Source organism: Eumetopias jubatus, unplaced genomic scaffold (genome assembly GCF_037043125.1).
Source record: "Eumetopias jubatus isolate StellerSeaLion01/CBP00866 unplaced genomic scaffold, mEumJub1_p1.0 scaffold_5, whole genome shotgun sequence".
NCBI lineage: Eukaryota > Metazoa > Chordata > Mammalia > Carnivora > Otariidae > Eumetopias > Eumetopias jubatus.
The window spans coordinates 80,219,493-80,244,210 of NW_028274811.1; the positions used below are offsets into that span (position 1 = coordinate 80,219,493).

The window sequence follows — 24,718 nt, forward strand, 5'->3', positions numbered from 1 at the left end:
GACAGCAACCCTGACATGCTTTGAAGACTGCAAATGGGGTATGACTTCATTTACAATTCCTCTGAGAGGGAGGCCACATCCCTGAAGGGGGACATTTGGCCTTAGCAGCGCTGACTTCATCATGATGTCTGACATTGAGATTACCTATCTGTTTAGAGCTGTCTATGGAAATGGGGGTCAGTGAGGAGACTTCTCTTATATAAATGACAAGCTCCAACCCAGGGGATCATTTCTGGCTGAGCCACATGGCCCTGAAAATAAAGATTTGTCCCAGAAAGGCTGACACAGTCTTAACTTTAGCAGCACACAAAGCACCTTGGTAATTAAATAACTCCGTGTGTCAAGATAATTCTTCATTGCCGTGTAAATACATTTTAATTTATTGAACTGCCCTTAAGCTCCTGTCAAAAACACATCCAGAAAAATTAGAAGAAATGCTCCAGATTGACCGGCAACCCACAAATGTCTTTGTCTTTGGACTTTAGTCCCCAAAGAACTGCACTCTGGACTAATATGCATAGTTGACACATCTGCCAATTTATTTATGTACTGCTGCAGTGGGCTGCCCCTTGAGGTCATTTTCCTCTTGCTTACACAGACTGCATATGGGTTTCTCTGATACTGATCAGGCTAAGCTTGAGTTTCACCTGGCCATAAACCTAACTTGGTCCACCAAAAAATTCTCTCTGGGACAGGGATACAGATGGTCCTGCTGCAGCATGGTGTCATCATATTAAAGCAAAGTTTTTCACATTCAGAGTTAGGACATGATCCCGATATGCAGGGAGTTGCTGAGTTCCAAACAGCTGCTGATGTTGTGATGGTGGTTTTACACTCTTTGCAGGTCCTATCAGGGGCCAAGAGGACGTGGGTCTGATAGAGAGACTTTAGATGTTTTACATTATCTATAAATTAGATTATTTATATAGTCATTATAGTGGGTGTGTATGTGTGTGTTAAAAGAACTAATTATAAAGTGTACACAGTTAAACCCTCCTAGTTTTGTTATTATTCATCTATTAATTTCCTGGGAGCTAGAAATATGGCAATGTCCTAGTACAGTGCTCCTCAAACTAAATGTAGATGAAAATCACCTCGTGCATTTGTTAAATTGCTCTCTTCATTCAGTAGGTCTGGGATGAGTCCTGAGATCCCCTGTTTGTAGCAAGTTCTTGCTTGATGTCGGACCACAGCTTCAGGGGCAAGTAGCCGGGCATCCCTCAGTCGCCAAGAGGCTCTGCGCATGAGCACAGTCTTTGTCACCAACCGCTAAGCTTTTTCCTTCCCTTGACTACGATTTAGCTTCCCGTGTATGCTTTCCTTTTCAACCGCAATATTTTGCAACAGCAAAATTATTAGCTTTTCCCCTACTTGAATCTTTCTCTAAGTATCTCCCCACCTTGGAGAAAGGAAACACATAGCCATCGCCTTCCTCTCCTGGACAGCCCAGAAATCTCGCTCGCTCCTCGGGACACGGGAAGACAAACGGCCTGAAGCGAGAGCCAAGAGAACTATTTGTTTCGTGAGATGAACGAGGTTGAAAATCCATGTCTTCCGCAAATACAGTTCTTTGGTGCTGACGTCCTTTAAAAGACCAGCTCTCCAGCAAACTCCTTCCCCAGCACGTTGGCCTAGAGTTTTGGAAGTAAGGAGTTGTGGGTGAGGTTATTTACAGCTACAGGAGAGAGAAAAATGATTTCTTTTTCTAATTCACACTTTCTCCTTGGATCACTGTCTTCTTATTATGCCACCAATCTTACACCGTGTCAGAGTCGCACCTCTGCTGTTAGACAAACGCCACCACCCTCACAGGCGCGGAAGAGAAATGTGCAAGACGTGTGCCTTCCCCGGGGCTGCGCGCTTGGGCTGGCACTCGGTTCAGCTGCCCAGGGCCCAGACTTCTGTACTTGTTTTCAGTAAAGCTGCTCTTGGCGAAACAAAGGAGGCCAACGGGCCCAAAGGACTTCTGGGTTGATTAAACGTCATTGTTTTCCTTTCCTCTTTCTTTTCCGCGTGTTTCCTTGATGATTAAATCTTCTATTTTAGCCTGCGAGTAACTAGCCCTACAAGAGCCCAAACCAGAAGGATGAGGGACTTAATGAAATCAAGATTCACATGGAGCTATTGTTATTCCCATTGTGATCCCCAATACTTGGTTAAATCTGTTTTAGTTTTCTCCTTGGCAAAATGGAGGTAATTTGTACAGGGGTGTGGAATTAGTATTTTTTGAAGAGGGTTATCATTTGATTAATTTTTATTATATTATTCTATGTTCTACAATTTAATATATAAATATTTGATATTATTGAATAGGACTATTATTTCATATGAATTCTTGAAAACTTGATCTTGCAACATATGGTAGATCCCCTTTCTAATGTTTAGAAAGCTAGATTTCAGATTTAGTGTTTTAAGGAAAATGATTTGATGTTTAGATATCTAAATCAGCAAAGTAGCAATCTGTAACATAATAAGATTTTACCAAAGTTTAAAATACGTAGGAATGAAACTGTACAGAAATATATAGCAGTAAAAATAGATACCAGGCTTTTAAGAAGTTTATGCAAACAGGTACAAGACGCAAGTAGAAACATTTAGATTTTTAAAAACAACCTCGTGTTTACTTGTTACTCTTGCTGGATACTGCGGTTGACAAATATATTTATATTTGTCAAGACCTCTCTATATTATATGAATTTAACAAAAGGCTCTATTTGTTGTTTCATGATTATTGCTTTCTTCAACAACTTGGTGACTTTTTTCTCCTAAAGAGAAGCCCCAAGAGCATGTTTCAAATTCTACACATTCCAGAAATACTCTAACCAATTTACAGGCTTGCTAAAATTGAATGTGTAAAGCACTACATAAAAATTAAATTATTTCCATTATTTCTTTCCCTTTCTCTTCCTTTTTTTTTTTTTTTTGGTTTTGTGGTAATGGATATTCCTCTCCCAGCCCCCACTGCCTCTCAGCAATCCTGTTTTGTTTTTTGTTTTTGCTTTCCTTCACCATTCCTGCCTATAAATTGTAGAAGTGCATGGAGCTAAAACTGTGCGTGGGTGGGTGCCATTTAGGAAGACTTCGTTTGTTGCTCATGAACTTGGGTGCAGACTGCTGAGCCCATCATAACACTCAGGTTGTTGCACAGAGTTGTCTTTGGAGTGCAGACCCCCTTTGTTTTGTTTCACTTTACTTTCTGCCTCCATTCCTAATTCTACTCACACATTCTGCTCCCTACAATAGGCACTCACAGAACATGTTTGATATAGGACTGTGGATACACTCTTTTGTGTATGTCTTTTTGGTTCACATAAATGGTATTATGCTAAGATCTCATTCTATTTCTGTCCTCTTTTTTTTTTTCTCACTCTAAACCATGTTTTTTAGGATCTACCTATGTTGCATATGTACGTAAATGTACATCTTGTATATTGTTTCAAAGTGAGGCATAGAAGTGCAGAGTATGCATCTATTGTTGGTTTATTTATCCATTGTCCCCGTGATGGTTACTCAGACCGCCTCTAACTATTCTCTATCACACAGAACACTGCAATGAATGTCCTCGTGTATGTCCTCTCAGCAGTTTCTTTGGGCTTGTATCCACAGAAGAGCAATTGCTAGGACAAAGGATTTATAGGTGCTTCACTAGATGTTGCCAGACTGCTCTCTGAGATGCCAGTAGCACAGCAAGGGTACGTGAGGATTTTCCTTTCCTCAGAGCCTTACCAAAGCTGACTCTAATCTGATTTCTATTCCCGCCCCCCCCCCCCAATCTGGTGGATCTAAAGTGTCATCTTGTTGTTCATTGTATTTCTCTGATCACTAACAAAGTTATTTTCCTAGTTTCCTTTATTGACATTATGCTTTTAACTTAAAAATTGAGGTCTTTAATACATCTGAGGTCCACCTTTGTATATGGCATAAAATATAAAGCATAACGTAAGAATATATGAATCCATCCAGTTTATGGTTCTCTATAAAAATGATATAGTAAAAATTTTGTCCTCACTGTGCTGCTACTTGCATCATACATCAAGTTTTAATAAATATTTGAGTGTGTTTCTGAGCTTTCTAATCCATTCCATTCCACTGGTCTATTTCTGTGAGTGCCACCCTTTTTATTAGTTATTATTACGGTTTTGCAATATACCTTAATATCTGGTATGAAAAGTTCCTTTGTCACTGCTAGCCCTATTCATAAATGATCTAGTTATTTGTAGACGTTTATCCTTCTACATATATCTGAGGATAAGTTTGACAAGCCACTCAAACATTTTTAATAAAATTTTATTGAAAATTTATTGAGTATTTGGATTAATTTTGGGGGAATTAAGATCTTTACAAAGTTTTTTTTCCACCCATAAAGATACTATATATCTCTAGTTATTTAAGTCTTCTTTTATGTACTTTGGTTGAGCTGTAAATATTTTTTCATGAAGCTCTTGTGTGTTCTTGGTTTGATTAATTCTTTCCTACCTGGTAGTTTTGCTGCTATTATTAATCATATATTAGTTTCCTTTTATTTTCCTTTTGGTTATTACTGCTGTAGAAGAACACTACTGATTTTTATAAGGAGACCTTGGTTTGATCAATCTTTCTCTAATTAGTTCTAAGCATTGGTGTACTGATTTTGTTATAATCATATAATCTGCAAATAATAACAGCTTTATCTCTTTCCTTCCAAGACCATTTACCTTTATTTCTCTTTCTTGTGTCATTGAATAAGTCAGGACCTTAGATATCACAGTGAACAGAAGTTGTTAAAACTGGCATTATTCTTCTCAATCTCAAAAGAAATATGTTTGAAGTTTCTCTATTAAATATTTTGTTGTGTATTACTTTTACATACTTTTTTCTTTTCATGGTTAGGTTTTTGGTAGACAACCTTTATCAAGTTATGAAAAGAAACTTCTATTCCTACTATTTAGGGAATTTAAAATATATAAACTTGTATGAATTTTATTACATGATTTTTTGTTGTACTGAGATAGTCATGCAATTTTTTCTTTGGTCCATTCATGTGATGAACTGTACTAAAATATTTTCTTAGTCGTTCTTATTTAGGGATAAACCCTACTTTATTATGATGTATTATATGTAATTTTAATAAACAGTTTGATTCAGGTATCTACTATTTTTTTTAGGTTTTGCGCTTCTATACACTCATAAGTAAAATGACGTATTCTTTTACTTTTCTTTTTTTTAAACACAAGAGACTCTTTTTTTTTTTAAGATTTTAGTTATTTATCTGACAGAGAGAGACACAACGAGAGAGGGAACACAAGCAGGGGGAGTGGGAGAGGGAGAAGCAGGCTTCCCGCAGAGCAGGGAGCCCGATGTGGGGCTCAATCCCAGACTATATCTATCTTGTTCTGGAATCAAGATTATAGTAGCCTCATAAAATGAGGTGAGAAGCATTCACTCTTTCCTATTTTCTGGAAAAACTGTGGAATAGGGATTATTTGTTCTTTAGAAGTTGGAATGTTTTCATCTGTGAAAGTGGTATCTTGCGCTTTTGAATGGAGGATGAAGTAGGGGTGGAAATGGGAGAAAAGTGAGGTGGTCTCTTTGTTTATAAATACCTTTATTGTGGTCTATATAAAATTTCTATTTATTCTTGCACTAATTTTGGCACTTTAAATACTTTTGGAAAATGTTCTCATTTATCTAGTTTTCACATTTATTGTTATATAGTTATTCAAAGTAGTATTTTATTATTGAAAAACTGCTTTTTCTTTTTTCTATCCTCTATTTTATTTATTTGCATCTTTTTAACTTTTATTATTTCTCAATTAAAAGCTGTGTTACAGGGCACCTGGGTGGCTCAGTCATTTAAGCGTCTGCCTTCGGCTCAGGTCATGATCCCAGGGTCCTGGGATTGAGTCAGGATCCCTGCTCAGTGGGGAGCCTGCTTTTCCCTCTCCCTCTGCCTCTCCCCCCCCCCCACCCCGGCTTGTGATCTGTCTCTCACTCACTCCCTCTCTCTCAAATAAATAAATAAAATCTTAAAAAAAAAAAAAGCTGTGTTACAATCAATTAGTCTTAGAGATTAAGCCTGAGGAAGAAGTAATCAACTCCCTAATCCAGCTGGGTTCAAGAGCCACCTAGATATTTCCCCCTGACTACGCAGAACAGGTGCTGCCATTTGTCTGGCTTTCAGTGGGGTGGTTTGGTCTTGGCTGCCCAGCGCCAAACTGGGGAGAAAAGCACTAAGAAGCTGTCCCTCAGCCATTCCCTGCATGAGGTATTGGGCTGTCTTCTGTTACCAGCCACACTTCCCCTCTCCCCAAACATACACAGGTAGGAAATGAACTTGTTTCCCTAAAAGTCTCTTCCGGTCCTTACCGTAGTGTCTCAGATCTACAGTTCACCTTTCTGCTTCTGAGGCATCTCCACTGTTGTGTTTGAGAAGGTTTGGCAAAGATACAGGGAGGTTCCCTGAGGGTCAGGGTATTGGGGTAGGGAGGCCCTGCTGGCAAGCAAGGAGTGGTAGAAACCGGATTATAACAGTAGATAAAGCCATCCTACACATAACCGCCAGGAATAACACTAGCTAGAGTCTTGAGTTTAGCTCTTCTCCAGTATCAATATTAGTTCATCATCTCTTGGAAATCAAAAAATCCTCTAAGTTTTAGAGATGTTTTCTGCTTTCCATTAACTGATAGAGTGAAGCTGAATGGTTCAATATTACCAAGAACAGTAAGCTTCTTGGGGAAAAATAAAAGACCTAGGAGTGGAAATATTACCAAATTCAGGTTTTATTTAACTAAAAAAAATTGGAAAAATAAGTATTTGTGAGAAAGAACCTAGGAAAAGCCAAATCCAAAAGTAAGGGGTAAAATCCCCTTACTATAGGGGATACCACCAATTCATTAGTATAATCGTTACCATATTATCTCGATTTCTTATCTCTGCTGCACATAGGATAAATATTTGTGTAGGACTTACAAGGAGTTGCTGCAAGTGCTCACTGATAGTGTCCTTGGATTTCTGATGCACGCAGTACATGACAAGTCCTACAGAGCAAATGCTCAGCTAAATCCTACATTGAAAATGGCCAGAATATCTTAACAGGATACAAGATTTGTTAGTGATTTTCTTGTCCTGGTCTCCACTAAATAAGTCTCTCTCTGTGGCTAACCCTCAAGCATGATGGCATCACGAGAAAGGACAAGCAATACTTATTGTTCAGCAAGTTATACTTAGGGGACCTGTAGCCTCTACCTCGTGTGCCCGTTTTTGCGCACATTTTTATACCTCACTGCCTGAGCGTACATTTCAGGAGCATGGAGGGCTGTATGTAGCCCTTGGGGCCGGGAATAGGACACCTCACCAAATAGTCCCTGGATGGAAACCAGCATTTACCGGTTGTATATTTTTAGGTCTGTGGGGAGATAAGAATTTGTAACATGGTGTCAAAGAAAGTAACTTGTTTTGCAGAGAGGAAGATGGTATTAACCTTTCCAGAGAAAGTGAAGGGATGCAGGGTAGGCAGGGACATGTGTTATTATTGTTCTCTTGGTAGTTCCTTCTGGGTCAGAATTGCTTTAAAGGCAGGTCTTAAGTGGCCCTAGGAGAATCTGTAGAAACTTTAGACTTGTGATTTCTTTCCTTCTCCTGCTCTCTTTTTAAGATTAAAACCCTGAGGCTCTTGACTCTAAAAACTGATGGAAAGAAAGACACGAAAAGCAGAAAGAAAGACAAGAAAAGCAAAAAGAAAGGAGGGAGCAAAGAGGCAAGGGAGGGAGAGAGGACAGGAGGAAGGAAGAGAAACCGTAAATAATTTCTCATAATGAGAATATTATTACAATGACATTTTTTCATGGCAAGGGGTTTAAGGACACATTTTTGGAATAAATAGGGCACATTTTGTGGCCATTTTCTGGTTTTACTTTTGTAGCTGGGTGTCGATCCAGAAGGAACGTGGGGGCAGAAACATTTAATTCCTATGAAATATCATGTTGATGACAAGGTATTAAATGGAGCTTCGGGGGAGAAGGGCCTTTGCACCCACGGTGCTATTGCGCCCTCCCCATGTTCAAATTCCCTGGTGTACCGTAGCTCTCTGCGTCTTCAGGTTAACTCTGAACTCTGTGGCCAGCCCACCTACCTTTCCTTGCAAGGTGCACAGCTTCTGCGTGCTCCACGCTGGTGACCTCTGTGCCGTTGACAGCCAGCACCACATCTCCAATCTGGAGCCCAGCTTCCTCCGCGGCGCTGTCTGTTAAGTGGACAGACAACAAGGGTCTCATTGAGGAGGGGTCCCAAATTGAGTGCCCTGCTGTTTGTCCTCTTTTTAAAAGGCTCTTTCTCGAAAGGGCCTTTCTTTCCAACTTTAGACAATTGCCTCTGTCATTAATAAGAAGGAAAATGCTATCCTCGCAACCTCCCTTTCATTTCCTGGACGCAGTTTCTTTGCACATTCAGCCAGGCGTCTGCACGGCCTCTTTGCAATATAATAGCCAGGCTGCTCAGAAACTCAATCTATTCATCCACCAGAAGGTTGAACTGCTAGTTCTCATTCCTTCATTGCTGCTAGGTCTCTTTGTAACCCTGAGAAAAATCACTTAACCTCAATATCTTCATCCATAAAAAGGGGGGTGGGGGCAGTGCTTCTCTGCAGGATTGTTGAAGGAACAAGTAATTGAAATACTTATGAAGTTGTGGCAAAAACAGATCTTGGAGTAGTCGGAAAAAAAAATAAAGAGCCGCTTTTACTTTGATTGTAGAGGCTCCTTTCTGAGCCATCTCGGAAAGGAAACCAAAAATAGACTAAGCCTTAGGATTTAGGCTTTGGAAGGTGGGGAGGACCTCTCCAGGGGCTATTTATTTTATCTCCTGGTTTTCTAGCATCTGCATTTACTGTAACATACCTAATATTTCTAAGGGTAAGAAAGGGTGTAATAAACCATTTCAAGGTTAATTCATTTTAAATAAGCTCTCCCATATATTGGACCAAGATTTTTTCTGTAGCAGTTTAAATCCATTTTATTCTTCTTTTTTACATCAGCTTATGCCTATTTCCTCTTTTTTAAATGGTTTTTAATGACTCTTATTTAAAGTTTTTTAAGTTTTTAATTTTAAGTCCAGTATAGTTAACGTACAGTGTTATATTAGTTTCAAGTGTACAATACAATGAGTCAACAACTGTGTACATTACACAGTTTTCATCACAACAAGTGTACTCCTTAATCTCCATCACGTGTTTAACCTGACCCCCTCCACCTCCCCTCTGGTAACCATCAGTTTGTTCTCATAGTTAAGAGTCTATTTCTTGGTTTGTCCATCTCTCTCTCTCTCTCTCTTTTCTTCCTCTGCTCATTTGTTTTGTTTCTTAAATTCCATACATGAGTGAAATCATATGGTATTTGTCTTCCTCTGATCGACTCATTCCACTTAACATTACACTCTTTAGCTCTAACCATGTTGTTGCAAATGTCAAGATTTCATTCTTCGTTATGGTTGAATAATATTCCATTACATATATATATATCTTCTTTATCCATTCATCTATCTATGGACACTTGGGCTGCTTCCATAACTTGGCTATTGTAAATAATGCTGCAATAAACATAGGGGTGCGTATATGTTTTTAAATTAGTCTTTTCGTATTCTTTGGGTAAACAGTAATGTGATTACTGGATCATAAGGTAGTTCTATTTTTAACTTTTTGAGGAACCTCCATACTGTTTCCTCAGTGGCTGCACCAGTTTGCATTCCCACCAACAACACAAGAGCGTTCCTTTTTCTCCACATCCTGGTCAGCACTTGTTGTTTCTTGTGGTTTTGATTTTAGTCATTCTGACAGGAGTGAAATGATATCTCATTGTAGTTTTGATTTGCATTTCTCTGATGATGAGTGATGTTGAGCATCTTTTCATGTGTCTGTTGGCCAAACCTGTATGTCTTCTTCGGAGAAATGTCTGTTCATGCCTTCTGGTCATTTTTAAATTGGATTATTTGTTTTTGGTATTTTTTTTTATGGGGTTCTTTTTTGGTGTTGAGTTGTATCAGTTCTTTATATATTTTGGATACAAACCCTTTATTGGATATGTCATGTGCAAATATCTTCTCCCATCAGTAGGTTACCTTTTCATTTTGTTGATTATTTCCTTTGCTCTGCAGAAGCTTTTATTTTGATGCAGTCCCCATAGTTTCTTCCTGCTTATATTTCCCTTGCCTCAGGAGACAAATCTAGAAAAATGTTGCTCTGGCTAATATTAGAGAAATTACTGCCTATGCTCTCTTCTAGGCTTTCAATGTTTTAGGTCTCACATTTAGGTCTTTAATCCATTTTGAGTTTATTTTTGTGTATGGTGTAAGAAAGTGATCCAGTTTCATTCTTTTGCATGTAGCTGTCCAGTGTTCCCAACATCATTTGTTGAAGAGAATGTCTTTTCCCATTGCATATTTTTGCTCACAAGAAAAAGGTGTAAAAGGCACCCAAACTGATAAGGAAGAAGTATTTTACTATTTGCAGGTGACATGATACTATATATAGAAAACCCTAAAGATTCCACCAAAAAACTACTAGAAGTGATAAATGAACTTAGTAAAGTAGCAGGATACAAAATCAATGTACAGAATTCTGTTGCATTTCTATATACTAATAATGATGCAGCAGAAAGAGAAATTCAGAAAACAATCCCATTTACAATTGCACCAAAATAATAAAATACCTGGGAATAAACTTAACCAAAAATAACTATAAAACACTGATGAAATTGAAGATGACACAAAGAAATAGACATTCCATGCTCATGGATTGGGAGAACAAATATTGTTCAAATGTCTGTATCACCCAAAGCAATCTACACATATAATGCAATCCTTATTAAAATACCAACAGCAATTTTCACAGAGCTAGAACAAACAATCCTAAAATTTGTATGGGACCACAAAAGATGCCAAATAGCCAAAGCAATCTTGAAAAAGAAAAAAAAAACCTGGAGGTATCACAATTGCAGACTTTAAGTTATATTACAAAGCTGTAGTAATCAAAACAGTATAGTACTGGCACAGAGATAGACACATAGATCAATAGAAGAGAATAAAGAGCTCAGAAAGTAACCCACAATTATATGGATAATTAACTTTTGACAAAGGAGGAAAGAAAAAGCAATGCGAAAAAGACTGTCTCTTCAACAAATGGTGTTGAGAACACTGGACAGCTACATGAAAAATTATGAAACTGGACCACTTTCTTACACTATACACAAAAATAAACTCAAAATGAATTAAGGACCTAATTGTGAGACCAGGAACCATAAAAATCCTAGAAGGAAGCATAGGTAGCAATTTCTTTGACATCAGCCATAGCAACACTTTTCATTTCTTCTCTTCTTAGATCTTAGTGCTGGGTGCATGTTCATGGACTTGCAGAGCATTATGCAACAATATTTGGCTGTCATTATCTAAAGTGTCCTCAAAGACTTTTAATCTTAAAGCATGACTCAATTGGTGAGGTAACATGACTTTGAATATTTTTAGGAATGACTATGGTTTGTCTAAGTCTCTTTATAATAGTAGGGGAGATCTTCTATGCTTGAATAAGCAATGGGCAATCAATGTAGGAAGGTTAAGCAAAAAGTAATAATTGATATAGCCTTTACTTACATAATATCATCCTTATAATAAATTAAAGCCTCTTGGTATGGTTGATCATTTGAATAAATTCCTTCCATAGTCTTAAAGGGCTCAAAGGACTTGTTCACGGCAATGCCTTCTGAATTGAATTCCAAAAAGAAAATATATGTCCAGAAACAACTTCTTACCAATTTTTGTACTCCCTGTGGTAACCATATATGATGTCTTATATATAGTGGTCTTCCAGGAAACACACAGTGAATGAACAAATGGATGACCTAAAAATTATACCTTCAAGAAACTTAGAATTACACTGGGGAAGATAAGACATGCACAATCAAAAAGAAAAGTAACTTTGCAATATGGTGAGTGGTAAGTGTAAAATAAATAACAAAGATAATAGGTATTGTGAAACTTCAGAAAAGGGAATTCTCACTCCTATCAGAGTAGTTAAGAAATGCTTTCCAAAGGAGGTGGAATTTTGTCTGACCTTGATGAATAAAATAGATTCTCCTTAATGGGGAGTAATGAAGAGAACACGGTGGCAAAGACTGCTGGGTGGTCACAGACTCAATTCCTCTTCTGTCTGGGCTCAGCTTTTCTCGGGCTCTCTTGCTGCTGAGTAGGCAATATGATTGAGCTCTAGCCATTGGAATGTGGATAGAAGTGGTGTGTGCCATGTCCAGGCCTGGCCCATAAAAACATCCCATGGACCACCCTTCATATTCTTTTCCCATCTTCCTGCCAGATGCAAATACTTTCAAGAACAAATAAGTTTGGATCTTGAAACATTATGTGGGGCAAAGCCACCCTCCAACCAAGAATATCCACACTGGAAAATTAATGTGAGAGACTAATGAGCATTTATTATCTTAAGTCATTAATATAATTTTGTTGCCAAAGCTAGCATAACCTCAAACAATCAGCTGTCCATGAAGGACATGTTTTTTGAGCAAAGTTGCATGAACAGAATGTTTTAAGACATGCCAAAAATTTAGTGACTCAGAGCAACTAAAACGGAGGTTGTGGGTGGGTAGGGGCAGTGTGGAGAATAAGGTTGGAAAGATAGCCAGTCTGTAAAGGGTCTTGAATGTAAAGATGAATTTGTACTTGATACTTCAACAATAGAGATCCATTAAAAGTTTATGAGCAGAAAATATATATGCAGTGGTTTTTAGAAGATTAATTTTGAGTGGGAAAAGATAGAGATAAGCAGATAAGCAAGGCTATTATTATTATTATAAGAATTAAATATAATCCTGCAATGTGACTCTGGAAACAAGAGCTAGAAATGAATGGGAGGTGTAACATGCTGTCATAGGACTGAAAACTCTTCATTGCACTTATTTGCATATCTGCCTTCTACCCCTAATGGAGTATAAGCAGCTCAGAGGCAAGTAAAATTTCTTATTTGTTTATTTAGGTATTTCCCATGCCTAATAATCCCTGGCACATGGTAGGGGCTTAAAAAAAGTTGGCTGAATGTATGTGTTTGTTTTTTGATAAACTGAAATAACCATGGAAGAAAAAATAGAAAATGTTCATTGAGCTGGTAGAAAAATAACTTTGAAACCTAGGATATTAGAAGGGCCTGAGAAATTGATTTCAAATTTATAACCAAAAGGGGCAAGTATAAAGAGAAAAATAAAGAACATTGAGCACAAAATCTTGAAGAATAAAGAAGAGTCAAAGAAGAACATAAAGAAGATGCAGGTAGATCCCAGAGAACATAGAAGCAAGAGTATAAGATAAGTAAAAGCAAGAGAAGAATTTTAAGATGGAGAGAATGGTCAACAGTTGTACAGTGACAGCACAAAAATAACCACAATGATAGCATTTTAAATCCTAGTCTATTTGAGAAGTCAAGAACAAGGATGGAGGAGAAGTCATTAAATCTCGAGACGGGAAAGTATATGATAATTACATAATTTTAAGGAGTAGGATGGAAATGGAAGACAAATGTTTAAGCTGTTTGTGCTGATCAATACAGGCTAAATGATTGACCAGATAGAGTTTTAAACTGCTATAATCAAAGGTAGAAGACTTTGATAAAAGGTCTTCTCTCCCAAGTAAACAACAACTTTTTGACTTGAATGACCCATCAATGTGGAAATAATTCATTTTTTAACAATTTTGTTAAGTTATAATTAACATACCATATATTTCACCCATTTAAAGCATAAAATTAAATGGTCTTTAATATATTCACGGAGTTGTGCAACCCTCACCACAATCTAATTTTAGATCATTTATGTTACCCTAGAAACTCCATAACCATAGTGGTCATTCTATTTCCCCTAACCTCTCAGCTCTAGGCAACCACTAATCTCTTGTGGGTCTCTATGGCCTTGTCTATTGCATACATTTCATGTAAATTAAATTATACAATATTTATTCTTTTGTGTTTGGCATCATTCACTTAGCAAAATATTTTCAAGATTCATCCATATTGTATCATGCACTATATTCTTTTAAATTGATGAATAAATGTTTTATTACAAGGGTCTAGCACATTTTGTTTATCCATTCATCAGTGGACAGGAATTTGTGTTGTTTTCACTTTTTGGATAAATAATGCTGCCATGAGAATTTGTGCACAAATTTTTTTTTTTTTTGTGGACATACGTTTTCATTTGTCTTAGGTATATACCTATGAGTGGAATTGCTGGCACAGGGTAACTCTGTGTTTAACTTTTTGAGGAATGAACAGACTATTTTCCAAAGTAGCTATATCATTTTACATGCCCATCAGCATTGTATGACATTATGGATTTCTCTACATTCTTGCCAATACTTGTTATTTTTGACTTTTTGATTAGAGCCCTCTTAGTGGGTATGGAGTGGTATTTCATTATGGTTTTCTATTGCATTTCCCTGGTGACTACTGATACTGAACGTTTGTGTGAGTGAGTGTGTGTGCGCATGTGCGCTTATTGGCTATTTGTTTATCTCCTTTGGAGAAATCTCTCCTCAAATCCTTTGTACATTTTAAAATTGTGTTATTTACCTTTGTATTATTTTGTTTTGCAAGTGAAAATGATCCTTGTTTGTAGAAAATCATTTCTGCAGTGTAACCCTTCTTGACAGCTCATTTGATTGCTTTTAGCTATAATTACAGATTGCATTGACTATATTCCCCTATTTTGCAATGCAACCTACAAATTTTCCCTTTATTAAACATGGTGAGAGTTTGAGGCAGTAGGGCTTCTTAGAAGAGGAAGATATTTCAAGGTGACCCTGTAATATACCACACAGTAGGTAATCAATCCTACTTGAGACTATTGTAGGGAGCAGATGGAAGTATATACATCCTACATTGCACAGGAAGGATTAAGGTGGTAGGAAAACCACACCATGATTTTCTAAGTTTGTTTCTCTAACAGGATACTTGACTGCATAGTCTTGTGTTTATTATAAAGAGTTAAATGCTGAGCTACTCCATCCTTTGATGCATATTTACATATACCGGCGAAACTGAAAAACTTGTCATTAAAAGGGGGGCTTGTCCTTTCACTTAAAAAAATTGTACTTTAACAGTAGTATTTTAAATTCTACAACTTCCAGAAAGATGGGCCTATCCATAATTTCCTCTATGGTTTACCCATTCCTAAATGTATAGTTTTCTTTTCAAATTTGCTTGGTATCAAAGTTGGAACATCTGTTTCTTTTGTTTATGCCAACAGATCTCATAAGCATTTAGGCTTTCATAGAAAATGTTCATGCAAATGCCAGCCGGGTGTGGGCAATTAGTTATGTAAGCTACAAGCAAACCCCCTCTCCGTATAGTTATGGATAATCATTTCCATCCCACCTACAGGTCTCCCTGCTTTATCTTTTTATCCTCAGTGTGTAATTAAGCCTCTCTAATGCATCCCGAACAATGTTTTGTGGTGTGAATGAGATTTTCAGAAGTGCTGAAAATACGTGTAATTTTAAAGTCCCTCAACCCCTCATTTAGCAGATTTGACTAGACAATGGATTTTCAGAGGTTGATCTTCAGCATTGAGGAATACATTTTAAAAAAAGAGAAGTAGACTCAGCAGCTACATGAATCCCTGCCAGGGCAGTACTTCCCGATGTTGAATAAAATCCTAGGTTAACTCTGTATTGTACCATTTCTGCTACGGTAGAGATCCTTCAGCATTTCCTTTTACAAAACCTCAGGGCCTTCTAAATACAAAGTCAGTTGCAATGCAAACATTTTGATTTGTTTCCCATTTGAAGGGATGAGATACACTTACCTATCTCATTTGAACAGTTACAAAGGTTATCAGAAAATATCATAACATTTTATTAAACTGCATTTAGTTATTTTATCTAGAAAGACAGGCATGAAAAGTGTTTTGGATATTTTGCAAAACTCTGAGTCAACTTATTAAGTCAGACCTGTTTGATTTTTAAAGGGTAGTCTTTTTATTTTCCTTATAAGTTTTATTTCTTTGTTTAACGCTAATCTTATAAAGTCAGAGGTAGAAAGAAGAGAGTAGGGACAGCGAAAGAGGGATTGGGAGAGAGAAAATGGAGAGAAAGAAGAGGAGAAAGTAGAATGGGAAGCTGAGAGACATCCATGAATCTGTTCCCTATGAATAAACATTTATTTCCTGAAAGCCAGAGGTCTTTTAAAAACATGGTAAAAACTCAGGAGCCACTCTAAGATAAAAACTTGCCTATCGTTGTGTCTATATAGAAATAATTAAGCCCACAATTATTTTTGCTCTTGTTAATTTGAAGGACATTAGGGGGTCAAACAAGGCTGACCTGGCAAAATTTGCAATTTTTATCTTTTGTCACCTGAGTTCCTCTTCTGCTCTCCACCCCACACTTGCTTGGGGTCTGCCTTTCTACCCCCAAATTCCACCAACATTTGGGTAAAACCCCTCTTTTCCACAATCATTAAGGGATTTATTTGCTAAATAATCATTTATATATTTGATTAACTGATTAAACTTTAATTGAAAAAAAGAAAACTTCACTTAAAATTCATTCACATCAAAAAAAGTAAACATATATCCATGCATTTGCATTTTAATATCTAATTATAGAATAAAAAGTCTTTTTCCCAGATGAAAGAATTCTCAGCTTAATAACTTGGCCCTTTGCTTTCTTATAAACATGTTAGAATCTCATTAAATTTTTTTTTAACTGATAAAAGCAAAAACAAAAACAGCTACTCTCCTAGAATTTTAATTAGGAATCCACATTTAGGTTAATTTAAGGAAGAACTGACATCTTTCAATATTAAGACTTAAAAATGATACAAAAGTTTTTCCTGCTGTTAATTTAGGTGTTCTTCAATTTCTTTATTTTATTATTTTCAAAGTAGTATTTGTTATATCTTTAGAACTATCTCTGTCAATATGCTTTTTTTTTCTTTCTAAGGCCTTTCTGTTCCATACCCTATATGGAGGTCACATATGTACACTCTCCAGACATACCTTCACCTGCCACACTTTCTGATAGTCTCACCTCCCACTGAGGTTACAATCTCACCAGGAAGTCATCAGTTCCAGCCAGTGACTGAATTTGGAGGCAGGACTGGAGCCAGGCTCTTTCTGGCCAAGGCAGGATTTCTCGAAAGAACAGTCTTGGCTCTGGGGCTTCCTGAATCAGCCTGTCTCAGGATTTTGCAGAGTTACACTGCAGTTTGAGGTTCTAATACGTAATCCTGATTTCTTCTCTGTCTCCCCTCACAGGTGCCAGAGACCTCCATTATGAGGCCGTCAGAAACTTTCTCTATGTATGCTCTCTTTCTTTTGTCAGTTGTAGTGATTTCCTCCAGTCTTTTGCACATCTATTTTCATATTTGTGACTATTTCTCATACTACAGGAACTGAGCAAAAGGAACTCCTTTTATTATCTTAAAGAAATTTGCATTAATTCCCTATTTACTAACATTTCTGTAAGCATGAGAAGGTGGGAAAACTGACCTTCAGTTGGAAAAGAAGGAAAGGAGGTACAGGTAAAAAACTTGAGTACCTTTGAAAGTGTCGGGGTGAGATTTCTGATGAATGGAGAATAGAGAAGAGAAAGAGTGAAGAAGATAAACCATGCTTGCAAGCCTGTGAGGCAGGCTCAGGCAGAGGAGAGAAATTCTAAATTGGATACAAATGCAAAAATTTTGATTATTACACTAATCTGTAATTCTATCATTATTGTATGGACTTTTAATGACAAAACAACAGTGCTTTTATTGTCTAAGACCACAGAAAATTAAGATCCATCCCAGAACTCATCCAGAGCAGTGAAGAATGGGTCTGTAAGGTAAGCTTAATGGAGAGTATTAAGAAAAAGTTATTTAACATAACACACTGAATCCTGCTCAACCATACTCAGGTACTTGGGATAATGTCAGCTCAACTGTGTAACTAAGAGGAGTTGGTGTGGTTTTTAAGGTATTGAACATTTTTCTTAACAGTTGAGAATGGACTAGGTCAAATCAAGTCATGAAACAGTCAAAGGCAATTCCTTGCTAAGAATAATAGGATTTTTAAAGAATGTGATTAGATGAAAATAATAAATCAAGAAGAGACAGGACATGACCTTTGTGTGTACTACGTAATACTTCGTTGGTTTGTGTGACTTGTCACTCGTTGGGTGCAGAGTGTCATGGTGGTGGTACGACTTGAGGCTGAGTGGTTATAGAGTTTCTTGAGGTCCTCTCACATCTTCTTCATCTCTTCTCCATTATGTGGTGGCTTGGAGTAGGTAAAGCAGCATTATTCCACTCTCAAGTCTGGGGCGTGCCCTGGTTTCCTAGCAACTCAGGCAGGCAATGCTATCCCCTTGCATTTGGCTTAAGTGAAACAGTTCACATTGTTCCGTAGGGGCCCAGAAACCTAAGGACATTTGAGGGTTGAAGCCCGTCCCCTCTCTATGACCCTGATGTGCCATTAGAATGCTAGAACTGCTGAAATCGTTTTGAATCCAAATGGGAGGCTTGTAACACCAAGGAAATTGGGGTCAAAGAATTCATACCTTTGATGAAATTGAGCTACGGAAACAAATCAAACACCTGCGCTATCTCAGAACCTTCAACTTTTGTGAGTCAATCAATCCCCTTCATTGCTTAAACCATTTTCCATCAGATTTCTTTCGAGTTGCAACAGAGGGTCCTAACTGATAGAAGTCATAGGAAAAGAACTCTGTTTCCAGGGGTAGAAATTCTGAGGTCTGAATCCTGGAGTTGTCATGATATAGTTGTATAACTTTAGGCCAGTTCCTTAGCCAGTTTGAGGCTTCATATATTCATCTGTTAGATAGGAGTGATAATGTCAAGTTACAAGTTCTGTTGCATGGATTACATGGGAGAACATATATCAAATGCCCTGCTCATGATAGGTATCCAATGAATATGATGGCTTTTATATTTAAAGTAAATTCAATTTCCATTTTGATATTATAAATAAGCAAGTAAATTTCCTTTTTAAAAAACATCAGTGAATGTGTAATAGATATCCAAGTTACTTAGTACTAAATTAATCCCCTCTTGCTTAAAGGAGGCTAATCCTCTACGTTACACAAAATCTATGCCATTGATCACCTGGTGTAAGTGGTAACTTGTACAAAGAACTTTCCTTAGGAAGGGTTCTAAAACTATAAAACTTTCTTGTTGCATTAGGATTATCTCACATTCGGGGCGTCTGGGTGGCTCAGTTGGGCGATTGCCTTCGGCTCAGGTCATGATCCTGGAGTCCCTGGATGGAGTCCCACATCTGGCTCCCTGCTTGGCGGGGAGTCTGCTTCTCCCTCTGACCCTCCCCCCTCTCATGTGCTCGCTCGCTCGCTCTCTCTCTCTCTCATTCTCTCTGTCTCAAATAAATAAATAAAATCTTAAAAAAAAGGAATATCTCACATTCTACTTAGATACACAATATTTCTTTCTTCTATTCCCATGCACTGAGAATTTATTGGAAAATTCTGTTCGTATAAAAAATATGTGATTGTCTGAGCCCACTGTTTCCCACTGGTGTCACCCAGGACTGTGGAATGCTGGACTAGGAGGTGACAATTTCATATACTCAGCTGTCACCTTTCTGGCCTTTACCAGAGCTGAGTAGTCATCCACATTTTACAGATATGAGAACACATTCCCATGGAATAACAGAGCATACAATGGAGGAACACTCGAATGCTGACTGGCAAAGGAAAATGAGATGTGACCCTGGGTGATAATGGCACCAGAGAAGGAATTATGACACCAGGGCAAAGCAGGAAGGGTTGTAATCCTGGGGGGTGGTACTCCTCCCTTCTTCTCTGCCCCATGCTGCCCCAGCCTTTAGCCCTAAGGTTCTCATAGTCATTCATCAAACAGTTTGGAGCATCCACTCTGTTTCCTTAAGACACTGCACAAAGTACTGAGTATAAAATTATGTATAAAATAGTTTCTGACCTTGGTGAATTCATAGTCCAGATGGGGACCCTAATGTAATTCAGAGACCCCATAGTGGCCCTGGGCCTCCCTCTGTGATAACCTCATTAGACCTCCCCTATTGTAATATGCTTTATCTTATAGTCCTGCCAATCTTAGTCTTCTGGCTCCAGTTTTGTCAAAGCATTGATCTCAGATTATTCTCCTGTTATATAGATCAGGGAGCAAAGGATCTAACTTTGATTAGGTGTCTGTGAATTTCTAATTTGCTTGTTAGGAAATAAGGAAATCTGAGAAGCTGTAAGGGAAATAATTTAGGAGGAATGGAACTCCCCCCAGAAACTATTAAAGACAAATAGATTGGCAGCTGCCTCCTCATAAGACCGTTCTCTCCAGAGCTTCAGCCCTGTTTCCCCAGCCACAGGTAGGGCTCTTCTTTGTAGGGAGACCAAGGCCCTATGGTGTCCAGGGGACCATGTTCAATCAGGAAAGCATGGTCCTTTAAAAAGTATTTGATCATGATGTGGGCACTTTCAATCACCATGAGTTTTTGATAAACTGAGATTTAGAAATTGCTTCTATTGCATGTGTGTGCTTTATGGGACTATGGTATCGAAGGCTATTTATTAACTTGTGTGAGGTTTGATTGAGATAGTTGTTCCGGTCTGAATGAAAGCTGTTATAGTGAGACAACTTACTAGTATCCACTTCAGTTACCACGATTGGTTTGGAGAATTGAATTCGGAATCCCCAGGGATAATCACCAGTTCCTTTGAACAGCCTCACGGTTCGCTCACGAACTAAAGAAAAGGCAAAGAGAGCATTCTTTTGAGTTACTCTTTAGATACCACAAATATGATTATAAAAGTAGCTAGTATTTATTGCTTGTTTATGACATGCCAGACCTAATAAAAATGTTTTAATCACTTACTAGTATTATCTAATTTAATCTTTGTATCATCCTATTATTACTCTTTTTTTTTTTGGAGAGGAGGAAACTGAGGCACAGAGAGATTTTTTTGTGTGTTTTTTTTGATGGGGGGTGGGAGAGAATGTTAGGCAGTCTCCACACCCAGTGCAGAGCCTGATGCGGGGCTCGATCGCATGACCCTAAGATCATGACATGAGCCGAAATCAAGAGTTGGATGCTTAACTGCCTGAGCCACCCACGTGCCCCAAGACACAAAGAGGTTAAACAATTTGCTTGAGTCACATGGTGAGTAAGGGGCAGTGCTCACCACCCCAAGGCAGCATGACTCCCAAAAAGCAGCTGAGCCTTACAGGTCTGAGTCACTCGGATCCATAAACAATAGGACATCTGTTGCAAAGTTATACATGGAAATAAGAAAACAGAATCCTCAGCTGTACATTTAAGTCTTACAGGAACCCAGGGAAGCCTGAACAACTGAGTTCCTCAGAATAAGCAGGAACTGCTGGGTGGACATTGTAGATATTGTAACTGTAAGGTTGTGCTGTATTAAAGGTGGACAGTTCCAGAGACTTCCACAGTAAGAATTCATGGATTTTTTTACATTAGTCTAATGATCTTTAATTAATGTGGCCCTGCTATTTCTCAGTCTGCTTTTCCATGAATCTTCTCCCTTTTTCTCCTGCTACCTCCACAGCATCTTTTCTGTATATGTGTAGGGATGTGTGTCTATGTGCTTGTGTGTGTATGTGTGTGTTTGTGTGTGTATGTGTTTATTTCTTCTTCATACCTTCTGCTCACTAGTGAGTTTGGCTTATTCATCACTTCAGCTCACTCATGGACCCTCTTGACTTTTCTCTACCTCAAAGACATTTTAACTTCTGTGCTCACTACCATAAGGGCATCTTCCCACTTCATATTTCTGAAAGTGAGAATCTCACAGGTTGAAAACAACTCTGCTCATAACTCTTAGGGCTGTTACTCTTCGGGGGTGACAAAAGGGCAGAATTTTAAGGCAGAAAATATGTCTCTGCAGGACTGTTCCTTTTGTGGCAGGACAATTTACATAATGGCAGGTGTGGGCATTGTAAGCAGTTTGTCTTTTAGTGTATATTTTACATCTTGTTTTTTATTTAGAAAAAAAGTTATGCCTAAGTCATGCTAGAATATAAAACTGAAATAACACATCTGAAGGGCCTACATGATCTCAAAAAGATCCATTTTTTTAAGTGCTGATAAAATTATCCAATGAAGAATGATAAACAAAAGGCTTCAAAATACTGAGTGTTTGGTTGTATTTAAGGTCAGGTTCACCAGAGAGAACCACTCACCTAATACTAGGAGAATTAATCTGTCCCCAACAATTATACTTCATTGTGATATACTTTATTGGATGATTTTTTCTTTTTCTATAAGTTAATATGTAAAAATGATAAAGAATAAATCATAATAAAGTATAACAATAAACTCCCTGAGTTCCGTAAGTGAATTATTAGTAATAGGCTTATTGTTAAGTCTGTGGGGGAAAAGTCAGGTAATTAATTATAAAGTAAGAATACTCATCTATTCATAAGGACAGGGCAAATTCACACCTTAAAATTATAATTTAACAGAATCCCTTTCATTAAAAAATAGTAGTACATTGGAGTTTATGGGTAATAAGTTTTCCTGCTGCTTTCCAACCATTCTTTGATATTTTTGTATTTCACTTCTCATGTCTCAGATAGTTTGAGATCTTTGAGATATTCAAAGACTGTTATGGAATGCCTAATGTAGGCAAAATATGGATAGAATTAGAAGCAATTAAGAGGTCAAAGGAACTCAAGAATTTAAAATGATTGACTTAACAATTATATTTTGAGTGGGAAAAGACCTTACTCCAGTTTTCTACTTGATAAGGAATCTCTTCCTTGCCATCTGACAGATGATCTGGGTGGGTGGGTCCCTGATTTTTGGAGACACTATTATTATAAATTTAAACTACAGTTTAAAGATTTCTGATTACAAAGTTTGTAAGAAGATTGCCATTATTTTATTAAATTTTCTCTCAGATATTCTGAGGTAAATGACTGAGTTTTTTTTTTAATTAAATTTCCTATAGGAAGTGACAAATATAGTAAAAATTTAGGCAATATGTCCAAATGTGTTTGGATGTGACCTTCTGCTTGGTCGGCTAGGGAACAGAAATATCTGCTAAAAACAAGGAAATACGTGTCTCTGTCTTTAGTGATCCCTTATGCCTAATAGTGGAAGTCATTCATTCACAAACATTTAGTTAATATCTACTGTGTGTCCAGATGTTTTCCTTTGTGTTACGACTGTAATGGTAAAGATGGACAAGAGACTTTTTTCATGAACTTTTCATGCTAGACACTGGCTGCCAAAATTGGCAAACATTTAAAGAGAGGAAGGATAAAGTCTCTTTGTGTGCATTCCTGAAGGAATGTTTAACTTTCCAAAATGTCTGAAGAAAATACACTGTTTTTCTGCTGTTGAGAACCATATCAGGAAAACATGCCAAAGTTGCTGGGAAGGTACTAGGGTAACCCAGCGCTAAAACTCTGTCCTCTGCTCTATTCTATGCTCTTGGGAAGATTTCCATCATTTTGTTAATTTCCTTTTGGCAGTCATTTTATATCACTGTTTTGATTGCCATTTACTGGATCTCAGTATAATTTAAGGGACAGAAATAAGAAATTCAAGGACACAGAAAGGGATATTTTCACGATCTGCAATAGGCTGGTAGCCAATCAGAGCAGAAAGAAAATCAGAAATTCTATTTCTGACCTCTGTAGAAATCTTTTCTAACATCCCCACTTGTCAAAATGTTTTACTCCCTCTAGGTTACCCTCTTGATACTGTCTTCTGCTCTTGTCAGATTGATTACCCAACAGATATTTGTTTAATGGAATATTTTTCTTGTGTTGATTCAAATCAAATCATGTTTCTTGTTTTCATATTACATGAGACTCTGAAGATAGCTACTGCTTTCAAGGCTGTGGTGATAGTGCCTTTTTTTTTCTTCAATCAGGCAAATTGAATGTCAACAATGTATGTGAAAATATAAACAATTCAATGAAGTCTTGAAATGGTGAACTCAACTGTAGCTTTCTCCTGTGGGAGACCAGACAATCAAAATGTTTTGCAATATGTTCCCCTCCCATTCTCAAGACAATTTTCTCATATTTTAAGATTTACAGGCCTGGTTTCCCTTGCCACTGTCTGGTGGATAATCTGAGTGCCACACAACTGCTGAAAAGCCACAAATGAATGTCATTGTCTTTTCTGAGACTTTGTGGGCACATCTTCAAGTAATTTATCCCCTCAAATAACACACTTCCTTGGAATCATCTTGTTAGATGTAAAAGTTCAAATGAAGGGTAAATATTTCCATAAACATAACACCACTCATATATTAAAAATATCCTAAAATTTTTTGTTGCTCCCTCAATATGCTTTTTTTTAATTTTAAAGAGAGGGAGAGAGAGAGCACACAGGTGTGTGCACTTGAGTGAGCATAAGTTGGGGGGGAGGGGCAGAGGGAGAGAGCGAATCCAAATTGGCTCCGCTCAACGTGGAGCCTGACGCGGGACTAGATCCCAGGACCCTGAGATCATGATCTGAACCAAAGTCAGACGTATAAGCTTAACCAACTGAGCCACCCAGGCGCCCCTCAGTATACTTTGATAGTGATGCAAACCTTTATCTATTTCTCCAATTTCTAGAAGAGCTCTTTTAGGGGATTAAGATTGATTTGTTTTTAAACTGTAAAATTTATTTTCACAAAATACATGTTGGTAGATATAAATTAGTATTGCAGTACCTTAAGATGGCAT

General features: G+C 37.6%; 1 protein-coding gene across 1 annotated transcript in view; it reads right to left on the reverse strand.

Annotated features, from left to right (window-relative positions):
* LOC148164375 (uncharacterized) overlaps positions 1 to 24,718 on the reverse strand; it is a 98,405-nt gene that overhangs the window by 53,742 nt on the left and 19,945 nt on the right. The window contains exons 4-5 of the mRNA XM_088023420.1: positions 20,653 to 20,754; positions 8,111 to 8,221 (exon numbers count right to left, since the gene is read on the reverse strand). Coding sequence (XP_087879546.1) covers positions 8,111 to 8,221; positions 20,653 to 20,754 — 213 coding nt within the window. The remainder of the gene's footprint in view (positions 1 to 8,110; positions 8,222 to 20,652; positions 20,755 to 24,718) is intronic.